This window comes from Tympanuchus pallidicinctus, unplaced genomic scaffold (genome assembly GCF_026119805.1).
Source record: "Tympanuchus pallidicinctus isolate F22 unplaced genomic scaffold, pur_lepc_1.0 scaffold15, whole genome shotgun sequence".
Taxonomy (NCBI): Eukaryota; Metazoa; Chordata; class Aves; order Galliformes; family Phasianidae; genus Tympanuchus; species Tympanuchus pallidicinctus.
The window spans coordinates 2197321-2222447 of record NW_026294669.1 but is presented as its reverse complement, the minus strand read 5'-3'; the positions used below and the strand labels follow the sequence as shown (position 1 = coordinate 2222447).

General features: G+C 43.3%; 1 protein-coding gene and 1 long non-coding RNA gene across 15 annotated transcripts in view; one reads left to right on the top strand and one right to left on the bottom strand.

Moving 5' to 3' along the window:
- The window catches only part of MBD5 (methyl-CpG binding domain protein 5), a 129815-nt gene extending 112958 nt beyond the window's left edge, over nt 1–16857 (top strand). For 8 of the 14 annotated variants that reach the window (XM_052675739.1, XM_052675743.1, XM_052675742.1 and 5 more), the window contains 4 exons: nt 1152–2360; nt 7959–8071; nt 11617–11692; nt 14126–16857. In XM_052675739.1, the coding sequence (XP_052531699.1) occupies nt 1152–2360; nt 7959–8071; nt 11617–11692; nt 14126–14197 (1470 nt within the window). In that variant the 3' untranslated portion in view covers nt 14198–16857. The remainder of the gene's footprint in view (nt 1–1151; nt 2361–7958; nt 8072–11616; nt 11693–14125) is intronic. The other 6 variants (XM_052675748.1, XM_052675744.1, XR_008204818.1 and 3 more) reach the window with 5 other exon arrangements.
- A 188-nt stretch (nt 16858–17045) lies between these two features.
- Nucleotides 17046–20548, bottom strand: LOC128077086 (uncharacterized). Its single transcript, XR_008204824.1, has 3 exons — nt 20342–20548; nt 19772–19831; nt 17046–18332 (listed from the first exon to the last, which is right to left on the bottom strand). It is a non-coding gene; the product is annotated as an uncharacterized LOC128077086 (long non-coding RNA).
- Nucleotides 20549–25127: the final 4579 nt, after the last annotated feature.

Here is a 25127-nt window from a genome sequence, read left to right as displayed (position 1 = left end):
AGAAACTTAAATGATTATAGGTGACTACGTACCAGCCTTCTCATACATTCCCACTAAGATTGAATGGAAGAGCTGGCTTGGATGTAGACTTTATAGACTGACAAAACCAGGGATGAGCATGAACGTGCAGTGGCAAATTGTGCAAAAGCAGTGATACCTCCCTGCTGTCCTACTGAATAGTTCTTCATCATCCCATGCAAACTGTTCAACTAAGAAACTAACAGAAGCATAGCAACTGAAATAGTTAATAAAAGCAGAGTTACAGTCTGTGTTTGTTAGTACTCAGTATGGCTGCGGTTGCTGCAGAACTTGAGACGTGAAGATGGATGCGTGCATGCTGCCAAAAAGTGTTTTTTTTCCCTTAAGAAGGAAAAAGAAGACGTGTCATTCTCTCAGTGCAGACAATTCAGTGCTACTGCAAAATCAGTCCTCTAACCGCCTGTTACCTCCCTTGGTTTGTGAATGAATTCTCATAGCTTCATCTCAGTATTTTTGTTGCTTCAGTTATATAAATAGTAGTGGTAAGTACTTAAGGGAGCTTTTGGAAATATTTTGCCCTTGTTTGAAGCATTTTTTTTTGTTGCAGCAGTATTAGTGGCAGCGTCCTCACTGCCTGCATGTGTGACAAGAAATATAAAACACCAGTTACTTCCATCTGAAGGTCACAGTTTGCTGTGGCCATGCCTGACATTACAGATGCAATACTGTGAGGGGTGCGGGAATGGTTTACACAGGTCTGGAAGAAAGACATCCCATGAGAGAAGCACATGACTGAAAGGCAGAGAACAGAAATGCTAGCCAGTCAAAAAAGAACAGTGATGGCCTACATTCCAGAAACTGAAGGAGGGATGTAGAGGGAGCCCAGAGGGAACCGCTGGTAGGGAGGGCCGAAGAAAATTCGGGGGTCTGAAGAAGAGCCAAACAGAACAGATGAGAACAGAAATATTGAAGTACTTTGTGGTATTGTTTAAGATTTGGGAGAGAAAAGGTGGGAGCCTCTAAAAAGGCTCTGAAAAAGGAGTTGAGAGCATAGGCTCAGTGGTAGGTTGTGTCATTTCCATTTTTTTCCTAATTAAAATGAGACAGTTTTCTGTTGAAGTGGAATTTTAAGCACAGTAGCAATTTCCATCTTTCTCTCTACTTTTCTTCAGGTGAGAATGCAGGAAGATGCTGCTGCCCTAAACAAAAGAATGATCACTCAGATGGGAATGGCACCGGTTCCTGAGAGCTCCAACGCTATGCTTCCTCCTTTCCAAGAAACATCTTGTGATTTGCAGCAAAGAACTGAACCAGCTCTTGGTCAACAGGCAAAGGATAACCTCAATGTCGCTGCTCAGGGTGATACATCAGTGGATGCGATCTACAAAGCAGTCGTAGATGCTGCAAGCAAGGGAATGCAAGTAGTGATCACCACTGCTGTTAGCAGTACCACACAAATGAGTCCCATTCCAGCTTTGAGTGCCATGAGTGCCTTCACAGCCTCAATTGGTGACCCGCTAAATCTCTCTAGTGCTGTCAGTGCAGTAATCCATGGAAGAAACATTGCTGTTTCTGATCACGAAGGTAGGATAAGGAACACTAGAGGAACGCGAGTGCTGAAGAATTCAGAGCATGGTAAAAATTCAACTGAAGGGGATGGGTATGAATATTACAAATCAACAAGTTGTAACACACCCAAAAAACAGTGGGAAGGGGAGCAAAGTCCTGTCAGTGAGATAAATAGGTGGAAATGTGAGGAGTTTCTAGACCACTCCACCCATATCCATAGTAGTCCTTGTCACGAAAGGCCCAATAACATCTCCACACTGCCATTATTGCAAGGCGAGCAGCATCAGATACTGTTATCACAGCGAAACTGTCAAAGTGATAAAATGTTGGAGGAGAATTTCAGGTATAACAATTACAAAAGAACTATGATGAGTTTTAAGGAAAGACTGGAGAACACTGTGGAACGATGTGCACACATAAATGGAAATAGGCCTCAGCAGAACAGGGGATACGGGGAGTTGCTGAACACTTCTAAGCAAGACCTGATTCTGGAAGAGCAATCTCCGAGTTCCTCAAATAGTTTGGAAAGTTCGTTAGTTAAAGACTACATCCATTACAATGGAGATTTTAATGCCAAAAGCATTAATGGGTGTGTGCCTAGCCCTTCGGATGCTAAAAGCATCAGTAGTGAAGATGACCTAAGGAATCCAGATTCCCCTTCTTCCAATGAGCTGATACATTACAGGCCGAGGACGTTTAATGTTGGCGACTTGGTCTGGGGCCAAATCAAAGGACTGACTTCATGGCCTGGAAAGCTAGTAAGAGAAGAAGACGTTCACAATTCATGTCAACAAAACGCTGAGGAGGGGAAGGTATATTTATATATATATGCACATATCTATCTATCTGTCTGTTTACATGCACGTGTGGCCTAATGCTTATACAGATGTGTATCCAACCTTTATCTCAGTCCTTTATTTTTTTCTTTGTCTTATTTTAATAGTATAAATTTTTTCTTTGTGCTATATCTTGCAGAACTGAGTTTGTACCTAGTTACCTATTGTGAAATTTCTGGCAGTGCTGTGAAACAGGCCATATTTTGGCTTGATGATGCTTCCCTAACTGGTTTATGCACCAAAGGCTTGCTACACAAAAGAGATCTTCAAGAAAAAATTGTTAGCCTAACACGTATGTCTATAGCTGAACTATAGCTGTGTCCAAAAGAACAGATTGAATGCGTAAGCAGTGTGACATCTAAGAGTGGTTGAAACTGCAAAAAGGAAAAGTGTCATCTAATGGGAGTGAGGAGTCTGTAATAAGAAAAGCTGTGCTGAGTGACACATAGCTCTGTGATGAAATGCATGGGTACCTTCGTCCTGAAAGGAGGTCTGCAATATCTTACAGCAGGGAAAGCCTTTTAATTTGCTCTTTTGTCGTAAAATCCAGAGTTTTGAAAACTAATTGTGTGCTTGTCAGAGGAGGTATGAGAATATTTCAAATTCTAGTCTACACTAGATATAAAATCATGTTTTTGTGGCTTTCCCAATCTGTTTCATATCTTCCTTATGTAAATGTTTTCTAAGTGCCAATTTAAAAAGAAAAAAAAGCAAATTTAAGAAATTAGTAAGTAGAAAAGAAAGACCTTACAAAACATTTTACCTCGGGCACAAAGAAAGCAAACCACTTGAAAATTCAGTATTTTCATCTACTCGTGCCTGTTGGATTGTATGACAGCAGTCATAAAAACGTAAGAAGGGCCACAGTAGGTTGGACCAAAGTACTCCCTTACCCTAGAAGTGCCCAGCAGCAGCTGTCCAGCAGAGACTACAAGGACAGGGTGAGGAGCTCTTCACCATCAGCCTCTGCATCCCACCAGAGTGCAGCTCAGGAACTTCTGAGCCCCATCTGCTGTCTGTTGTAACCGTAGCAGTTCTCCCTGCACTGCCCACAGAGTTATCTGAGGCTGATGCACAAACATAATTTCCTCCAACAATCCCAATTCTGGAGGAATTGGTAGTATAAGTAATTGGAGCATTGCCTGGCCAGGATGGCTTCAAGCTTAGTTCAACAGAACTTGGCTTCTTCCTTGTTCTCCTTAGGCAGAGTGGTTTCAGAGCTCCCGTTTGAGTACATGAAACAAAAACATTCACTTCAGAGCACTCAGCATGCTTACTAACAGGACTGGTGTGCTGAACAGCTCGTTCCTTATAAAGATTGGATCACCAAGTTGAAGATCACTCTTATTAAAAGTATTAGCAAATGAGATAGGTCACAAAGTGTGAAATACTGAAACTGGAAGAAGGAGGAGGTGAGCAGAGACGCTGTCCCATAGAAATGATGAATACGGCCTTCCAGTACTTGAAGGGAGCACATAAACAGGAAGGGGAACGGCTGTTTGTGAGGGTGGACAGTGATAGGACAAGGGGAATGGTTTTAAACTGAGACAGGGGAGGTTTAGCTTGGATATTAGGAGGAAGTTTTTCACACACAGGGTGGTGAGGCACTGGCACAGGTTGCCCAAGGAGGCTGTGGATGCCCCATCCCTGCAGGCATTCAAGGCCAGGCAGGATGTGGCTCTGGGCAGCCTGGGCTGCTGGTTGGTGACCTGCACACAGCAGGGGGTTGGGACTGGGTGAGCACTGTGCTCCTTTGCAACCCAGGCCATTCTGTGATTCTATGATCCTTGCATTGCATGTGTGCTCAAAGTATGCATTTCTGTTAGCTTCACATATCCGTATTTCTAAGATTGTTTTGGTACATTTTAAAAGCTTATTTTTGATAACCTTTATAAAGAACTGTTTTTCATTTTTTTTCATTTGCATTCCTTAGCCATTTTTAACTTTTCTCTCAATTTGTGGTTACCAGAATGTATGACTGCTCTTTGTGCAAACACACTTCCTTTAATTTTGTCTCTTATGTGCATTATGTGACCATGCTGTGTAACACAACATTTAGTGGTATAAATGTAATTGTATACAGAAGCACAAACAACAGGAAAGCAATGTATGGATCCCTTCCAGGCCACGGAAATGCACTTTGCCATCAAACACGTGGGGATGCAGCAGAGGGACTGACTCAGTTTTTCTCCAGGAAGGCCCACGGATCACCTCTCACATCAGAAGGCCTCTCATTTACTAATAACTAAACGTGTCTATGTCTCCTTCTCTCCAACAAGAAGTGCAGAGTGAATGACCACTCAGAGGTCAGGATTTCAGTTGAAGTGTGGGATACAGGGAGCTATGAAAGAGAAGAGTATGAAAACATGCATGTGCTGTGCAATAGTTGTGTTTCCAGCTGAACTCTCATGCACAGTGGCTATCTATGCAAGTGTCCACATGCTCCTGTAGCAATGTGTTCAGCCCCGTCCTTTGGGTGTTTGGGCAACCTGCCCTGAAAAAAAATAGTCCTCTAAAAGTCTGCACTCCAGAAAATCCTGAAATGTTGTCATTCATGGTGGGAATTGCTGTTAGCAGCAGTTCTGGAAACTATATTTTCAGAGGAGCTGCGTTAAATAGCCTTTTAAATATTTGTGTAATCAAATGTTAACTTCCCTTCCTGCCCTGCATGGAAGCAGGAGTTGGACTCGATGGTCCCTTCCAACCTGGGATATTCTATTCTACTGTACCATTGCTATAGCTGTGTTGCAGGGTATCACTGTAAGTTGTTACGTTCTCTGTTCTTGAAATCATACTTTAATTTGATTTTTATTTCCACTTACAAAAACGGGGGCAGTAAATGTAATGGTACTTCTATGTGCAGAGCAGCTGGAGTGGTGCATTAATGCATGTCACAGGTGTGACCCCCACGGGGCCTCCCATTAGTTCTGCTCTGTGTTCCTGAGCAGAGCTGTCTGGGAAGGTGCTGCTGCTTTCCTTCTGGGGATTTTTGCTTTTTGCTGCAGTGGATGTATGTAAAATGGCCTAAAAGCAGCATTTCAACAGAGGGGTTTATAGTTGCAATAATTATCCACTATTTTGTGCCCAGGAACTACGCTGACAGTCAGCCTCCTCTCTTTGAAAGCACAACTTGATTTCTCTCAGATTTTACAGCTAATTAGTACCTGATGCTAAAGAGTTCACAATAGGAAAAAGCAAGTTTTGGTGCTTCATGACAACTCGGCTTCTGAACATTCTTTATAGACTGGCATACAACGTTGGGCTTTTATCAGCCTGTAGAGATATTTCCCCAAGGAAGCTGAGCTTTTCTAGTGCTGGAGATAGGTGTGATTTATCTGTGTCCTGGAAATCCAACCTGTATGTATTATTTACTGTTGTAATGGGTTATTGTAAATGAAGGCACGTGATGTGATTAATCCCAATGTATCTGTTACAGTTGCTGATAATAGTGTGTTCCATTAGCCATGTGCTGCTGCTACAGAAAAGTGCTGGAGGGTGGCGGTGGGTTTGTTTCTGTTTTACTGTTGTGCTGTCATGAAATTCCAATGAGGAAGATATTCTTTTATTTGTAATGTAACACGAGTCCTTTTTTAATCAAACACAGTGCTAATTCTTCATGCAAATGTCTACATTTGAACTTTCTCATGTACCTAATGGCAGACATGTCCAGCACTCTGCAAAGTTTGTCCCTCTGTCTCTACGTACCCATATAGATAGCTAAATTTTATGGCTGAGAATGCCATACAGCTTGAGTAACCATGACAGCGTTGCCTCATGGTGCAGTTCCAGGTGTAAAGCATCAGGATGATCCCATTACCACCATTTAATTCTGCTCAGTTTGAAAAATGTGTTTTTTCCATAGCGCTTTTTCTTGCAAATGTGCTGTGAGATGAAGGACTGAACCTGAGCTCAGACAGGAGCGCTGCCTCTGCCAGCTGCGTGGCAGTGCTGGGCCCACAGCAGATCACAGCTGCACCCAGCCTGTTCTCATCATGTGTGCTTTCTGCTCTCCTGTTTATCCATAAAAACTCAACAGCTTTGCAGCAGGCTGTGCATGCAGTTGTGCTTTTACAGAGCCACGTTAGGACTCAGCCTCACATTAAAAGTAACCATAGCTTTAAGGGAGAAGTGCCGCAGTCTGTGCTTAGTGAGCCCTGTCTCATGAGAGCAGAAGCTTTGCCTCCCTGTGTGCCACCCTCACCAGGAACTGCTGGTCTTTAAGGTTGCTGTGGCTGCTCTGTTTCCCAACTTCGTTATCGTTATTCGTTCCAAACAGGAGAACTGCTCTAAACATGTATTTGATTTGCCATTATTTCCAGACGTTTTGACAACTTGCTCACTCATTAACATCAGGCTGTCACATCTAAAATAAGTGCCATTGTGAATAGATAAGTTATTTAGAAATTGAAAGGTTGAGTTTCAAGTCAAGTTGTTTAGAAATTAACATTCAGGGTTGTATATAGACATGCTTAGTAAATTGGTATTTACGGAGTTAATTTGCTTTGTGTCAAAAGACAGGGTGTACTTTTTAATGAAACGAATGCTCCGTAAGGTTCTTGTGATGTTATGCAAATAAGTCAGCAAAATATTATGCTGTGCCAAAGGAGGAGTTTATCAGTTCATTTTCTTTTAAGTGATGTGTTTTAAACATCTTCTGTTTTGTTGTTCTTAAAAGCAGAAATGGCTGCGAATCAAATTCAAGCAATACCAAGAGTTGAGTGGAATTAATGTTTTGATGATAAGGTCCTGCAGACGATGCCATTGGTTTTCTTTCATGTCTGCATTGTTTGCAGCAGCACTGCCTGGTACCACTGGTCAGATGCTGTGGTTTATTGCTCAGAAGATAACAATTCTGGTTGATCTGGGGAGAAATGAAGTTTGCAGTGCCTTCGACACCAGCTCAGCAGCCCTGTGCAGCACAGCCAGCTTTGTTGCTGACTCAGCAGAGCACTAAAAGCATGTGCTTAAGGCCAAAAAATTGGAAAGATCTTCCCCAAGCTGGTTGAATTAGTCGGGCACTGGTTGGAAGTCATTCACTCAGCATGCACAACCAGCTCTCATCGCACACCAGTCTCCTCAAGGCCAGAACCCTTTAGCTGGAGCGTGGGTGTGCCAGCAGCGCTGCTGGGCTGGGAGCTGAAATGTGAGGGCATGTCAGACCTTCATGTCGTGGTGTCTGTAAGAACTGTACCATGTGCATTAGGCACAGTGCTATTGTAACACATCCGAGGAGCTCCAGGGATACCAGGTGTGGCTGTGGAGTGAGTACACAACGTTTGTATTCAACAGCAATGTTTGTATTAATGCTGTAAAGACAAACTATGTTCTGAAGTATTACTTTTCCTTCTTAGTTTTGTTTTCTTACATGCTGTGTTTTTGTTCTTACACTTGTATTGGCAGTGTGGACACGGAGAGAAATTCTGATGCATACATGCACGTCTGAGGGGGTGCACACATAGTTGTACATTGATTTCTTCTTTGCTGGGACGTTGTGTCTTACGGATGCGGTGAACTTTAGGCTCCGCAGTAATGCATGTCTAGCAGTAAAGTAAAAGCAGTGTTTGATAATTGCAGGTCTGGGTAATGTGGTTTGGTGTTCATACCTTCACTCAGGTGGAGCCAGAGAAGTTGAAGACACTAACAGAAGGTCTAGAAGCTTACAACCGAGCCAGGAAAAGGAACAGAAAGTAAGTGTGTGCTCATTTGTTTACCAATGGGATGAACAATCACATTCTTTTGCTTCCAGGGACTCCTTTTGGGGACCCTTGCAGATCTGCCAAAATGAAAAGTTAATTGTCCGAATTCCTTGTGCTGGTTGTGATAATCATCCGAGATCTTTGATATCTGCATTTTTATTGCATCTTCTGATATTTACTGTAGCCTTTGTAAAATGTCAGCCTGCTTGTTTGAGCTTTCATGTGTGGGATTCTAATTTACAGCAAAAAAAAAAAAAAAGTTATTACATCCAAACTGCTCTGACCGAATCCAATTTTTCACAAGATCTGCCCTTCTTATCTCTTCCCTCTCCCTCTGTTGGCTGCTGCAGCAGGCAGAGCCCGCCTGTATTCGGATGAGTTCTGTTGTTTCACGTTGCAGAGGAGCTTCTGGCAGTGGCTGAGGGCTGGCTGCAGTTAGCCGGGCAGCAGCTCCCATGCAGTCACACACCTCTGACCTGCTTGGTTTCCTCTCACCTTTTGGCCTTCGTTCACAAACGTGCAAGGATAGAAAGACTGGGAAACATGAACAGGTGAAGCATAAGCGTACACAGAAAGAGGAAAGTGAAATTGGCTTTCGGAGAACAAAATCTTGATGGCTGTCAAAGGACAAGGGTAGAGATGGGGGTTATTCTGGGATGGTGGTGTTTATTTGCTGTTGTGGTGAAAACGCATCGCTCTGTGAGAATTCAGTCAGTTTGCAGTGCTGCCTTCAGAACAATAAACACAGACTTTCAGAAATTAAATAATTATTTGCCCTCAGCTCCTTTTAAGGTGTAAGCTTTTCCTCTATTTATATGTCATGCGGTGCTTAGGAGAAATATTTTTAATGCCAGCGAGACAACGTTGGGTTTCTTTCAACGCCATCCTCTGAACATGTGAGTGCAGTCTGAGGGCGAGCACTGAGCAGCCAGGAGGGCTGCTGGCACCCCCAGCTATTGCTGCTCCCTGAAGCAAAATACACAACTTGAGGAAGGTGGCAGCAGCAGCACATGGAAAGAGGAGCTGGAGCTGGAAGAAGCAGTACAATTTAAGAGGAGCTCCCGTCTTCTGGTTTGCAGTTGTTTATTTAGCAGATTGCAAGGGTTGACCGGAATTGCAGTGAGCCCAGTTGCCTTTTTGTGGCATTACTGGTTCTGCATCATTGCTTGCACTTTAGGAAACAGCAGCTGTCAGGTACCCCAGCAGCTTGGGGCCTCAGGTGCTCCTTTTCATAGGGTTACTTCACAGCCCATACTGGTTTTTCTCCACATTTCTACTTCCATAGATTTTGTTTCAAATGTTTTGCTCGCTCTTTGTGGACCAGAAGGTAGCTCCTTCTCTTAGACCTGTGCTCTGCACTGAATGTACCTGAAACAGCTTTTGACCTCTTTATGGTCTGCTGTGGTGCTTGTGCCTCTTGCTCCACACAAGATCACAATTTTAGAACATCAAGTTGGACACTTCTATAATAAAGAAGGCAGGCAAAGAAGTCCAAGAGAATATGGACTAGCAGCACATCAGTTCAGTGTGTTTAGCAGAGCAAGGTCAACATCCAGATCCTCAAAATGATGTTTCATGCTTTGTGTTCCTACCATTAGGAAAAAAATCCTACTTAGTAGGAACACTTTCTTCTATGACAGAGCAGGCAGGCAGTGGCACAGTTGCCCAGGGAATGGGGGCTCATTGACCCTGGGGCTGTCCCAGAGCTGTGGGGAGGTGGCACTGAGGGACGTGGGCAGAGGGCGCTGGGCTGGGCTTGGGGATCCTAGAGGTCATTTCCATCCTTAATGATTCTATCAAGACTTTAAGCTCTCCGCCTCAAACGCTGTGGTGCTTGCAGGTTGTTTCTGATCACCAGCAACCTGTTGCATGTGTTCAACTGATGTCGGGTTTTCTGGTTGTCAGGGCGTTGCCTGCTGTAAATGATATCTCAGTGATGGGCCTTTCTGAAACATTGGTTTGCTTGAGGGCAGTTCATTATCTTCATAGTGAAGTGTTGCTATTAAAAATACGTAGCAGCAGCGTCTTAAGACTGCATGTCATCATTTGTATATCAAATACTTTCAAACGGCTGTTGGCACTACTGGCAGTAATTACATGAGCATCTAGTGGGGGTGGAAAAGACCTCAAGCAGTCGTCTAGCCAAGCTTCTACCCAAAGGCAAGGCATGAAGAAATCAACCTACTATATAATGTTGCTTTGGTTATTTTAATTGCTAGTGCTAGTGACAGTGAACATCAGCCTAGATGAAGTCACATCAGTCATTTTTGGCTTTGCCATACTTCTTATTGTGTTTATGGGGGAAAAAAAAGACAAAGCCACATCCCCAGTGAAAAACTACACCCTGATCCTTTTAATTGGGAAAGAGTGGAAGTGTTCTGTGCCATTTCAGTGTTTGCCAGTATCTTGTTAGAACTGGTTACTACCAAAATGCTGCTGGACACTGAATATCCCAGCGGTTTCTTGCTGAATCACCTCCAATGCAATTGTGTTGAAGCACAAATTCAAACTTACAGTGTCAGTGCAGGATTTTTGCTGCTGCAAAAGCTGTAGCAGTGTGCATACCTGTACAGTGAAGTGTTGCAGTTCCTTCTAGCTCTCATTGGAAGCTCTGGGCAATGCAGGTTGTTTGTGCAGGCACATCTGTCCTTACCTAACACCATTCACTGGGGACATTTTGTAGAACGGAGCTCATCAGTGCTGCTTGAAATTGACTTCTATTAACTCAATTTTGGGGAAATATTATGAAAAAGTATTTTGGTTTGGGTTTCCAAACACTGTTTGGTTTTTAGTTATCTGACAAAAAAAAAAAAAAAGAAGGAGATTCTGAAACAGTAAGGGAAAAAATGTGGAAAAAACGTATGTAGGGTTGCTGACAAAGCTTAGTGGTGATTAAATAACTTCCTGTTACATAAGGAATCTGAGATCTGAAAGCTGCTGCTAAATGACATTAAACTCAGCGTTGCTATCAGATATTAATGAGGCTGTTTTATAGATGGAATTGTTGCATTACCTGTCCAGGAAGTTACCAAACAATACTGTGCTGTCATTTATCGCATCCAAAGTTGCCATCACTTGTCCACGCAGCCAAACCTACACTTGTTTTTGCAGTCCAGCTGCAGGGAGTCAGAAACCCACCTGGATATGTGTGGCTTTGTATGAGTCCATTTCATCTTACAATTTCTGTGGTCTGAGGGATGCTGATGTTCTATAGGAAAGGCCCAACAGCGGATCGCACGGAATGCTGGGTTACTGCCAAGTGCTCTTGTTCTCCACGATGCCATTTGTCTTGTGGATGCTGTAACTAACAGTACACGTCGCCGAAGTGCTGTCTTTTATTTTTCCTCTGTAATTCTAACACAAGCCTTTAGCCAGCATCATGTTATTTATAGATCCGATTGTGCTGTTTGTGCTGCACCAACCTGGGAGGCTCTGCGGATGCCAGACTGTGTCTGATGAGTTAATGTCTTTATTATTAATTTTAAGTGTTTTTCTGCTACTAAGAATTACTGATGCCATTAATCTTTTCTTCCTAGAAGTGGAAAGCTAAATAACCATTTAGAAGCTGCTATACATGAGGCCATGAGTGAACTAGACAAAATGTCTGGGAATGTAAGTTTCTTTTCACGTTGGCAATAATCGTGTCCCTTTTCTCTGTTTGTTTGTGTGTGTGTGTGTGTGTGTGTGTCTGCTGAGGGCTGGGATTGCTGGTTGGGGTTCCTTTCTAAGAGAGAGATTCTTTTCAGTTTGTAAAATGATGTGGAGCTGTCAATATTTTTCTTGCCTTTCAAACTATTTGCAAATGTCTGGTCCTTCTGAAAAATGAGGAAAAGGTGTCATTTCAGTGGTCTTGCAGTTGCAGTGCTTTTTAAGAGCTGGATGCCTGCATGTAGTTCCACGTGGAGCTGACAGCTTCTGGGTTCCACGCACGCTGTGGGGCTGTCTCTGGCTGCTGACAAGTCACCCTCATGCATTGAAACCACACTTAAAAACATGGTTCTTTTGCGTGTCAGGCATTTTCCATATGTTGACATGGAAGCTGTCCTGACAGGTAAGGTAGAGTCTTCCTGACATCACGGCCAGCAGAACCCTTATAAAAACATTCACGCTGTTATTATATAAGATCAAGAAATAGGATAAAATTTGGCTCACGTAATCATAGAATTGTGTATCTAATCACAATCATAGAATGATAGAACGGCCTGGGTTGTAATTACCACAATGCTCATCCAGTTTCAACCCCCTGCTGTGTGCAGGGTCGCCAGCCACCAGACCAGGCTGCCCAGAGCCACATGCAGCACAGCGTGCTCATCTTCGTATTTGAAACATGCCTGCATTGCCTTTAAGATACCCACAGAAATGCAAAGAAGTGTCTCGCAGTACAGCCTCCCCGATCTTAGCATCAGCAATTCTTATAGTTATTAATTTATACATTGTTTGAATGCAGAATGATTTCTTTCTCCCGATAGCCGGCGCTCATTGCTGGGGACGCGTGTACACATGCATACTTGGGAGAATGAGTAAGGCTTCACGGGAGCTGCTGGAGGACATAAAAGGAAATCTGTTCTGAACTGCAGACGTGGAGCTGACTTCAGAACCACCACGAAATATTAAATAAATTATTCAGCAGCTCTTAGTGGTTGCCATAAGTAATAACAAATCCAAAGCTTTTGGTGAAACTTGGGAATTTTATGAAGCGAGCTTGAGTTCTGATGTGAAAACTGGATCTGACTGCAGGTCTGGTGCAAATAGTTGGGGCTGCATACAGCACGTGCATCCCTGCTGTCAGTTATGGCAGCACCATCCTGCTGGTGACAGTTACCTTGCCTTCGTATCTAAATGCAGCAATGCTATAAAATTAGAAGTAATACACAGTTGATGGTGATACAGATTGGCTCAGGTGAAGGCACTGCAGCAGGACATGCTGATGGATGCTTCCGTCATGTGGACAAGCTGCTCCACCAGCCTGTGTGTCACTGCTTAGTCTTGATTTATATTTTAATTATCTGGTCCCAGAATTTGTAATCAGGGTTTATTTCCACGAAAACGATGATCCTTAGAAACAATCATAGGGAATCAATGATTCCCTTTCTGGTGACTTGCATTTTTTTCAGCTCCTGCAGTTCAGTCATCGGTTACACTTTAAGTGTGCAAACAAGATAATGAGCTTAAATCATCATTTCTGCTGGGAAGAGCCAGTAAATGAGCAGCAAATGGTCATGGTCTGAAGGCATTCAGGAAGGAACCAGGAGGCGACTGACAGCACTGCTTGGGGCTGTGCAGCCTCTGCCCAGCTGTGGCCAGGAGCTGCAGCTGCCAGCAGATGGTGGTGGCACTCCATGGCCCTTCTGGCAGCGCTGTGCTTGTGCTGAGCACTCAGCAGTGCTTCATCCAGCACCGAGCTCAAACTGGAGTATTGCACGTAGTGATGAGTGGGAAACAGCTTGGTGATCAGAGCTTCTTCCTTAGCAATGCTACTGCCATCCTGAGTTTGGTAGTTTTAGTTTTTTTTCACGTTGCCAGTATTTTCTCAACATATAATTTTTAATTAATTGCTACTGTCAGAATGATTGATAAAGATTTGTGTCACAGAATGTGGTGCAACTGCAGTCTCAGTTCAGGTGGCACTTTCCCTGAGGTCCCAGAGCTTTGGGGCACACAGACTGCGGCAGCCAGGAGCTGCCTTCTTCTCCCCGGGGCTGTGAGGTTGTGGAACCAACCTCAAATTGTTCCAGGGAGGGTCAGGTTGGCTATGAGGAATGATTCCTTCTCAGAGAGCAGTCAGGCAGTGGCACAGCTGCACAGGCAGTGGGGGGTCACCATCTGGGGGTGTCCCAGAGCCGTGGGGATGTGGCACTGAGGGATGTGGGCAATGGGCATGGGGGGGTGGGTGGAAGTGGGCATGGGGATCTGAGAGGGCTTTTCCAGCCTTAATGATTCCATGAGGGCAACTGAGCAGCATCTCAGCAGTCCACAGCTCGTTTGCTTTTGGCTGGTTACTCTGACCAATCTTCTTCACTAACCTGCGACTGTACTTATTTCTAGGTCCACCAAATCCCACAGGGAGACAGACAAGTGAAGCCTCCAAAACCCAAGAGGAGGAAGATCTCTAGATAACATTGAATGTCTTTGTTACTGGTCCAGTACTTATCAAAACGAACGTGCACATAAGTCTGTATGTAGGTATTGATATAGACGTGGTTATATCAATATTTATATGAAGACGGCCGCCGCCGCGGGGTGCTACGTGGAGTGTGGTACAGTGTGTGGATGAGCAGGAGGGAGAGAGGTTGCTGGAAAAGCCAATCAGAAATCTGGGAAGGTTACAGTAACCATGTCAGATGATTACTGAGGGGTTTTTTTGTTTGTTTTTTTGTTTTTTTTTTTTCTATAATACTAAAATTGTGATTATAAGGAATAGTCCAAATGTTTCTGAGAAATTTTCATTGTGTATATAGATAATACAGAATTTCATGGTGATATCTGAAATGTAAATATTGTACAATATTGTCATGTACAAGCGTACCTAATGCACACTTTATCTTTTATTGTACAAAAAAATAGTGTACAAAATTCTTTGGTTTCTATTGAGTACACATACAAGAGACTACCAGTGTAAAGTGATAAATAAAAATACAGCCTAAATGCTTTTATATGATAATGTAAAAGATGCTGTTTTTGTATTTAACAGCAGAGAGAAGGCATGATTATGTAATACCTTAATTATGACATACACTTCACGCCACTGAGTGTCCATTTATCCTGTCTGTTTGGAATGAACCTTGCCTGGAAGTACTGTACTCCATTTCAGGTCTCTGTAGGAGAGTGCAACCTTGCAGATTCCTAACGGGATGTGGGATCACAGCTCTAAGTAATGATTCAAAGGCTGCAACTGTTGGTTGCATTTTTATTTACTTAACTTTTAAAGTAGAATGGTGTAGATTTTATTAAAGAAAAAAAAAAAAAGTAGATGGGCTATTTTAGTCAGCTATTTCTGTAGTTAAGGTTTCATAGCCACCTGCTAAAGTAAAGAGTTTCTATCCCCAGTAACCCTGACCCCAAGCACCTAGGTTGATTAGCTGAAATTACCTGACATTGTGAAGCATCGCGTTGGCTGTTCATGGGGCTCCAACCCGTGACTGGTGCTGGCTGCAGATTGGTTTTGCAGAATGCATGGCATGCTCCCAGCCCTCAGAGAGGTAATCCCAGACCCATCTCACAGTCCTGAAACAGAAAATCAGGGGTGGCTTACAGAACTATTAGCAGCAGTAATTTTTATCAGTATTATGTAACATATCAGATTTATTTTATTTAAAAAGAATTATTTATACCATTAACAGATTTCTTATATATATTAATGTGGCTGAAATGTGCAGGTTAAATCTATTAACCAAATTATTTATGTTATATTAAGTGAGAAATGTGAAACAAATGTAGAAAAAATTAATACACTACAGATTTAAAAGTCTAAAGCTATGAGCCATTATAAATTAACGAACAGAAGTGTAGCACAACGTTATTTCCATTCTAGCTCATACATTTTTCATGTGGATGGTGGTGATGGAGATGGAAGCAGTGACACCCTCTGTCCTCAGGGCTTCCTGAAATTGCTCCCAGGTCACCGCTGGCCCCCGGGCACAGCCAGAGCTCCCCTCTGTCCTCCCCCGGCCCAGCACTGGCAGCAGTCAGCATCCCGTTGGCTCCGGGAGCAGCGGCCCTGCACGCAGCCCGTGGCAGAGGCCAGCTGACCCCGAGGACCCGGCCCGCAGGGCTCCAGCACAGAGCAGTCCCTCCGGGCTCACCGCTTCCTCGTGTCTCACCAAACAGCTCTCTCTCCTCCTTCCCCAGCCCGAGGGATCGCAATAGCTACACTGGCTACAGGGGCCTGGAGCAGGAGCCCTTCCTTCCGCGGGGTAGGTTCATTTGTCATGTGTGTAACGCCACGGTCCTACATGCAAACTCATGTGGAGTGATTGGTTTTCTTCTTTTTGCGTAGCTTAGTTGGCATTTTTCTGTTGCGAGTCGACGCGTTCGTTCCGTTCCAAGATTGACGCTGTCCGTTCCCATCGCAGCCCGCTTTGCTGCCGTGTGTCCCGCCTGTGCCGGACGGCCACGCCGCGGTGTGCGCCTGCCTGCCGGCGTGCCTGCCTCCGTTCGGTTGGCTTCTGCCTTTGCTTTCTGTCCTAGAGCGGAGTTTGTATCGAGCAACCTTCTTTTGGCATCTAACTCCTTAGGTTTGTACTTCCTCACCGCTGTATACTTTACATCAGTAGACCATGTAAAGTATTTTCGTGCACTTGATTTCACTGGTTAATAATGGCATTGATGTGGGTGCTAGGAGTAGCTTGTTTCAGTCCATACCATTTTTTTTTTCTCTCTTTTAGAGTTTTTATGGTTTCATGTAAGCAGTTAATGTAAATATTGTGAGCATTACAGGTCATGCGGTGTTGTAACATTTTAAAAAATGTTGCACCTACTTTACGATTAAAAAACTGGTCACTCATACTTGAATTTTGCCCATAGAGCCATTTCTTTCTCTTTGCATTAAAGCCTAATATACTTTTTTGATGGAGGCCCAACCCTTCTTTCTACCTTATTATTTTTTGTTTAATAAATCTCTATTTTTTCTAATAGAAGACTTAAAATGAAACTTTAAAAAAGAAAAAAAAAAAAAAAAAAATTAAGAATAATACTTTTTGCCTACTTTCTAATTTAAGAGAGAATTCCTATATTTAAAAGGTGAAAAAGAAAAAAAAAAAAAGAAAGAAAAAGAAAAACTCCATTGTGGAAAGTGGAAGGAGGCTGTTGTCCGTCCGTGGCACAGTGACACAGAACCGCCCCGCGGAGCCGTGGCTCCCACTATTTATTTATTTATTGCTCCTCCGCGGTGCCGGCGCGGTTGGGGTGTTCAGATGAAAGGAAATTATTCCTCTTTCTGTTATGGTGCATTTTGTGAGCACCATAAAAAAAAAAAGAAAAGAAAAAAAAAAAAAATCATTTGTTTTGATGGATTTTCTTCGTATTTTCACTTCTTGCAGAGAATGTTTTGCTGGAATCAGCTGCAAAAGTAATATTCACTGAAGGAAAAAAATACTAATTCCCACCTCTGCTGTCCCAGGTTCTCATACTCACAGTCTAAGGATTTCGGGGTTAGAAGGAACGTAACATTACCAGGTATTTCCTAACTGAGTTTTGCAGAAGGTTTCTAAGTACTGTGATACCCTTTTGGAGTCCCTGAGTTTGATGGTATAGAAGTTGTTAGAGGGCTCGTGGTGGACTGAAGTACCTTAGGCCTGCTACCTTTCTTAGCTACATTTGTATTTTGCTATGTAGGGTTGTAATGTGAGAATTCCAGAAGAGCAGTAGCATAAAAGTGCTTTTCTATTTTTAAAAAAGAAACCCATTCTAGTCTTACTAAGAATTAGAAATTTTTTTAATATCAGTTTTGTAATTTTTGATAAAGCTGTCAATATTATGATTAAATCACCAGAAAAAAAAGTTCCTGTGATGTTCTCTTCGGGGCAGGGACTGTCTCCTCTCATTGCAAAACGCCAAGCACGCTGGGACGCCCAGGCTTAAATCGGGCCGTGGGCACGGCTCTCAAATTTAATAGCAACCAACTGCCATAAGGTTGAATTAAAGGCACCAAAGCCAAGTGAGTTTGCAGCTCAGCCCACGAGCCTGGGTCCTGCCCTTAGTTGGTCCCCACGAACGCGGGTAGCATCTGCAGGTAAGTTGGGAGCTGCCGGCAGCCGGGCTTTAGCTGGTGGAACCCGGGCACGGAGCCACACCAGGACACGGCGTCCAGGCCCCTCACTGTGGTTTGTGGCAGCAGCACCAGCAGCACCAGCAGCGAGCCCTCAGTCACAGGATGCCCTGAGAACCCAGTAATGGAGTGCCTTCGATTCAGTGCTGATTTACAAAACCCCAAAACACGTAAACAGGTAACTTAGCTCCAAATTCACTGCAAGCTCAGTTTAAACCGACGTCCAGAAAGCTCTGGGAGAACACTCAAGGCTTCCAAAAAGCCAACGGAGCGGCAGCCGCGATGTGGCAGCTGGCAGCAGTGTGCTCTGGGGGCTGGGGCTGGTGGGGAAAGCAGAGGCATCATGTACCTGCTCTAGGCTCAGAAGCAGAGGTCAGAGCTGGAGCTGTTTGCTGCCACACGGTGCGGTGCTGTCAGTGCTGCTGCCACGTGCTGCCCATGTGCTGGAAAAGTCCCACCAACCTCTGCTGCAGGCTCCAACGTGAGCTGCAAATGAATGAACCGCAGTGAGCTGAAGTGGCAGCACTTGCTATTTAATGTGCAGTTGAGAGCTGAGCAGGGGTAAGTCAGGCCTCCAGTTCCCTTCTCTCGATCCTGGGTTTTGCTCTTTATTTACTTATTATTCATATTTGTTTCTTTATGAAAGAAGTTTTTGTTGTTGCTTTAAAAAAATCAGAGATTCCATTTGACTGCAAGCAGCCCCCACAAAACACGGGCTGGAGAGATTCTTTCTCTCACATTTTTACCTGCTGTGAGATAAGAATTTGGCTGTAATTGAATGCTATTGCAACAGGAGATAGGGGCCAAGGATATAGAACAGAAATAAAATAAAATACAAAAGTAAAAAAAAAAAAAAAAGAACTGATCTTTCTGAAAATTTCTATTCCAGAAAAGGTACAGAATCAGAGAATGGCATAGGTTGGAAGAGACCTTAAAGATCATCCATTTCCATCCCCGTGGAGAACAGGAAGGGTTTCCCTTTCCATACTGTGTGCACAGCCCAGCGCAGTGGCACTGCAGAGTGGGACCCCCCACTCCTTTAAATAGCTAAAGGGAGCCTATAAACAGGAGGGGAATCAACTCTTTGAAAGGGTTGATAACTGCAGGACAAGGGGAAATGGTTCGAAGTTGAAGGAGGGAAGATTTGGGTTGGACGTGAGGGGAAGTTCTTTCCCATGAGAGTGGTGAGGTGCTGGAACAGCTGCCCAGAGAGGCTGTGATGCCCCGTCCATCCCTGGAGGTGTTCAAGGCCAGGTTGGATGGGGCCCTGGGCAGCCTGGGCTGGTATTAAATGTGGAGGTTGGTGGCCCTGCGTGTTGGAGCTTTGTGATCCTTGAGGTCCCTTCCAACCCAACCATTCTGTGATTCTGTGATTCTCCTTCCTGCAGACAAACCCCAGGGAAGCAGTAGTGCAGGTTGGCAGGAGCTACAGCAAGCAGCTGTGCATCCTAGGAACATGGAAGAATAAATGCTCCTTATTAAAAAAAAAATATATATATATATATATATATAACTTCTACACATGTGATTCCACTTGACGTTTACTTAACAGTAAGTGAACTCTCATGCAGGTGTGTAATCAGGTACAGAAAGAAGCAGCAGAACCTGGCATAACTGAGAGCCATCCAAGCAACTGAAGCCTTCTCAGATGTTACAGCCAAGGGAAGAGGTCTAGAGGAGGGGCATCTCCAGTAATCTTACTTCAGGAGTTCTCAGCTCCTCCAATGACAGATCTTTAAGGCTTTTTTTGTTTGTTTGTTTGTTTGTTTGGAAAGAAAGGCAATTTTCTGGTTTAAAAAAAATATATAAATATGAATATATATATATATATTTCAGTTTCAGGAAAAGAATTTGTTGCTTCTGATTTTTTCCTGGGATGAGAAAACATCATAAAAATAACAAGAAGTATTGGAGTCTGCCATTACCTGTGATCAGTTCTGGAAGTTCCTCTCTGCTTCTGAGGGAAAAGAAGTGAACATTTACCCCTGAAAAATAAAAGATTATCCTAGTATTACTTTGTTTAATTGTGGCTAAAAGGACAATTTGTGTTTCCATGCTTAACACATCCATGGAGTTTCAGGCCAACAGAAGTTGTAGTTCTTTGGACCAATGTTGCTACAAAAAGACAGCTGAAAAAAAACATCCCATAATGTGAAATTAATTGCTTGGGCACAGGAGTGTCCTCACTGTGTTCTGTGTTCACAAACAAGTACCCCAGCACTCAGCTGCCCACTTAATTATTGATATGTGGTTGCTGTCTTGGGGCTGGGGGGAAGGTGGGGAGAAACAGGGAAGGCCCAAGAGAGGCTGGAATGAAATCCTCGTCCCGTCAGAGGGAGGCACGATGGCCCCGAAGTGACAGAACAAATCTTGCCCAAGCAGGCAGATAATTCTCAGCATATGACAAAGACCATCCGGCTGTCAGTAGCTGCTTCCCAGAAATAGCCATGAAGCTATATTAACCCACGTGGAAAAAAAAAAGGCACTGCAAGTACCCAGAAATGGTGACTGTTTTCACAAGGTCTTCTTTTGTGTTCCAGCCCAGAGGAAGGCAGTTACTGCAGAACAGAGCAGAACTACAGTACAGGTGACAAGCATGAGGTGTGTGAGGGGGATTCAAGCAGGAAACCTGGTGTGAAAAAAAAAACAACATAATGAACTACAGTTAAAAATATCTAGAAACAAGTCTTTTTCAGTATCTTGCTTACACTGTTAGTGTAGATCCTACCCTGGGACAGCTGTTCTTAGTTTCAGTTGCTGACAACACCCGCTCGTCTCACACTTGCTGTGCCTTTTACAGATATTCAGTAATTTATGCTATAATGAATGGCATTAATACAAAATCAGATCAGATACTGGCACATCTGCCCAGAGGGTGGGGGATCACTGTACTTGGGGGTGTCCCAGAGCCATGGTGATGTGGTACTGAGGAACATGGACAGTGGGCACAGGGGAATTGGGCTTGGGGATCTCAGAGGGCTTTTCCAGGCTTAATGATTCCATGGTTCTGTGAAATTAGGAAAATGGAACACTTGGGATTTCAGCTAACATCATGAGAGCCTTCTGTCCATTTGCTTTTTAAGTTATGAATGTTATAGGCCCTTATGAGCCAGGTGTGCGCTCACAAACCCATATGGGTTACCAGGAACCCCATAAACCAGTGGGGAGATTAACAGACACCCCCCTGAACTCCAGAAACAGGGATTGCTCTGTGCTGCTCCAAAGGACTGAAGCTGTGCTGACATGTGCTGTAAGGACTCCTTTTGCACAATTGAAGTCTGATCATGTATGCGGTATTTTAAGTAGAAATTGAGCTAATAGCAGCATAAACTAGAATAGAAAATATGCTTAAATTAAAAAATAAATAAATATAAAAGAGACCATGGTGGAAGATTTGCCATTCGATACCTGTTTGAGTTTGTGGCTATTGGTTCATCCGGTGAAGTCTTCAGGGCAGGATGCAGAATGGGGATCCGTGTCCAGGTGTCCAAATCAGTCAGGAACTGCCCCAGGCTGCTCTGCAAGCCTTAGGAAGGAACTTACTCCTAGGGACTCCCATCTAGAGAGAAGCAGGAAAGTTTTATATGCTACAGCATGTGCTACAGTAGCAGAAAAAATGATGCTGCTCCACTTTATCCATTGGTGTGAGTGAAATAAGAATTTTTTTCCTTGAGAAATAGGAAAGAAGACAACTGGCCTGGGAGAGCAGCAGCAGGACAGCCAAAGCACCCCTTTGCTTCTCTCAGTTGCAGATGAAGCATCAAGAAAAAAGGCAGTGTTCCCTCAACCTTTACAGTTGATAGGTTGTCTATGATAGAATAGTTGACACACACAATAATGTCTTAGAATTAAAATTAGCTTTTAAAAAGTACAAACTTCAGGAGATAAAAGCACAAGTATGGTATTTGCGACTGTAATATCTGCAAGGCTGATGCTAGAAACAGCAGGACAGTAAAGTAACAAGAACAGCACCTTGGCTCCTACTTAATAGATCTTGAATCCAAGGGTATCTTCAAATCCCTTCTCTGCTGAGGTCAGAGCAGAGTGGGAGGTGAGAAGCTGTAAAAGGTGGAAGAGTAGAAGAGCCCTGGCAGCGATCTCATTTGCACCTGTGCTAAGAGTGAAGGGGGATGAGTTTGTCTTACAGTGAGGCACAGGTTGTTGCTGACAACACAGGTAGGCATGGAAACACGTGTCCAAACTACATGTGATTGTTGCCCAAATGCGTGGGAGAGTCCTGGGAGAATTAGTAGGAAGCACAGTCATGTTGCAAATTAAATCTGTACAGAGCATTTCTGTCATAAGCAAAGAGGAAATTTTAGCATTAGTTTAGTTAAATATGTATTTACACCCTACAGAACAACAACAAAAAACATCTGCATGTGTACAGATTGATCTCCTTCCCTTAGAGCAGAGATAACATCACTCGGTTCATGCATATAAGGAAAGCAGCAAAGCACAGAAAACAACAAATTATGAATTATTCAATACAAATGTCAGGTTTTAGTAGTAAATGTAGATGTAAACCTTTTTTTGAAAGGCTAAGCATTGCCATTAAGCAAATCCATGTGACACTACATCTGTTGGCTTTCTTTTATATCATTTTATGTGTGTTTGGGAAAAGTATTGGGAGTTTTGATATTAGATTCCTGATAACATTATTTCCCCAACTTCTGCTGTGTACTGATGTAATGTTTGTTGAAGGGATGAGGTTAAGACAGCAGCCACTTTAACTACCCAAGCTGTAAGGCTTCAGGTGAGAATTTGTTTTGCTGGAGAAATTGTAGTGTTGAAGTGAAGCCCCTGAATTCCATGCACTGAATGCAAGGAGTCCAATAAATGTGACTAGTGGCCATTTTCCCAGTGTCACCTCCTGATCTGACACGTGCACATGATATCATACAGGATAGTTTTTGAGTCAGTCTGTAAAGATTTCTTCCATGTGTGCAGGGAAAATACGTTTGGATACAAATCTCTTAAGTTCTCCCCTTGAATCTGAAATCACTGATGTCTCCAGATTTTTATTGTGAACTGCTTTTCGGTCCTGCTCACAATAGTGGTAATTCAGTCCCATCTGTCCATTTCCTTTTGTATTTCTTTCATTTCAGTGTTGTCATATTTGTCCCCCACTAGCTGCACTCAGACAAAGCTGGTTTAACTTCTTGCAGCACGGGGGAACAGTGATGTTCACTGGAAGAGCTGGGAGGTGCCTGTTACTTTGAAAACAGATGAGAGGATTGTGCCAAGGGATTCCTATCTGCTCCGTGCAATCAATCTGCCCAAGTATTTCTATAGCTCTCATTATCCTGCGTGCCTGCAGGATAAGAAACTTAGAACAATTGCCCATTGTCAGTTTATGAAACAACTTTTTCATACTCCTTCCCCAAAGACTAAATACTTAATTAAAGAAATTAAAATTAATTACGGAATCTGTACAGAGAGATGCTATCGTGCCGGTCCCCGCTCTGAGCTCTCAGCTGTGTGGGGCTGGGATATGCACCAGTCCTCAGGAGCAGAGTCCTCTGTGCTTCTACTTCAGAGGAGATCATTTCCTGTTAAGCAATACATAAATATAAAATAGGCAAAGTGAGTTTCTAACAAACCTCAAAGCATCTCTGAGTATATTTTAGTGATTGCTCGTACTGTGTAAGCGAGAAGTTGAAAGCAAGCCAAATTCCAAAGGACATGAATGTCATATTTCTATTAATTAGCTTTAATATGAAGATGTTGCCGCCAATTATTTACAGTGATCTTCTTCCTAGCTGTTTTATATGGGTGTCTTAAGTATCTAATAAAATAACGGATTAAGCAGCGAGAGCGAATGAAGTGCATCACAAAGATAATTGAACCTGCAGCAAAATGAATTTGATTTACCCAATTGGAAGTGTAATCAGCCCACTGGTTTCTGACCCTAAAAGTTTTAGGAGATGAACATCTTCAAAATAAGAAATACTTTTAGAAGAGCAAATGCACCCCTTCCTCAGGATCAGCAACATGTGCAGGCAGCAAGCTGGGCTGTCCCCATCTCAGGACCAGGGGACAGGGAGCAGTGGGGCCAGCAGGTGCCTTCTGTGCCTGTACTTAGATCTGAACTTTTGAAAAGGGTTGGTGAATATTAATTAAAAGAGCTGTAAACAGAACCACATGATTAAAATGCTGTGGGACCTGTTTGGTGGGAGCAGTCACAGGTAAACAAACAGTAATGTTGCAGCCTTGTAAATGTGAGCCTCTGGTTTTGTGGGTTTGGAGTGAAGCTCTCCTGGGCCTGGAACAGTAGAACAGAAAACGAATGGCATTCGTTCCCATTAGCTCCCTAACAAGCAGACTGCAGGGGAGCAGGCAGTGTGGGCAGCACACCATACAGTAGGTGGCATCATCCAGGCAGTACCTCCAAGCCACTCTCATTCTCTCCGTGGCAGTGGTCCAGCAGTCTGACTACTTCACCATTGCTGACAAAGGGAAGATGCTTTGCATGCTCCCTGCCTTCAGCCCTGCACTGTCCCAATTACAGCTAAATAAGATTTTTTCATTACACTTTAGCCATCAGTACGAGTGCAACTTCTAGGTCATCATTTCGGTAATCTGAACAGACAATACCCAGCTTCTTCCTGAAACATGACCAATAAATGTGTTACTGAGCTCCTGTTTCCAACCTTAATGATTCTAGGATTCTGTGGCCTTTTGCTGTGAGGCTGACATCGTTGCTTGTTGATTTTTTTTTTGTGACCTCTTACCAGAAAGAGATTTCTCCTTGAGAATTTCCATGAGCTATTGGTTTGCTAAGCCAAAAGGGTTTACTTCAGCTTTGTTCTTCAGCAAAGCAAAAACCATGCAAAGCACACCTCCTGACCAAAGTTAGCACTTCTTCTGCTTGTTTCTGGATCATGCAAATAGGTTAAATCTCTAGAAGTTTGTATTCCTCAGAAAAAATGCAAGTTAGAGAACAAAGTTTCTTTTAAAGCTCAGATATTACTGCTACAAAAAGGCATCAGAGCCCATTATTTTCAAGTAAATAAACAACAGCCTGAGTTGTTCTCTGCTATTCTGGGAAATAGCTCCTCTTAACTGAAGTTTCACATTATTTTTTTGTTTGAAATTTGAATCAGCTCTTACTTCAAACCTGTAGACAATTGCATCTGTTCAGTTTTTCAGTGACTTCAGGGAAGCTTTTCTTAGTATATTCTCCCAGAGCATCTTCCAAAGAGATATGTTACAGCCACAGTCTGCTGAGCTGGTCCCTGCTCCCAACCAACCCAGCCAAGCCCCTCACATCAACTGCTC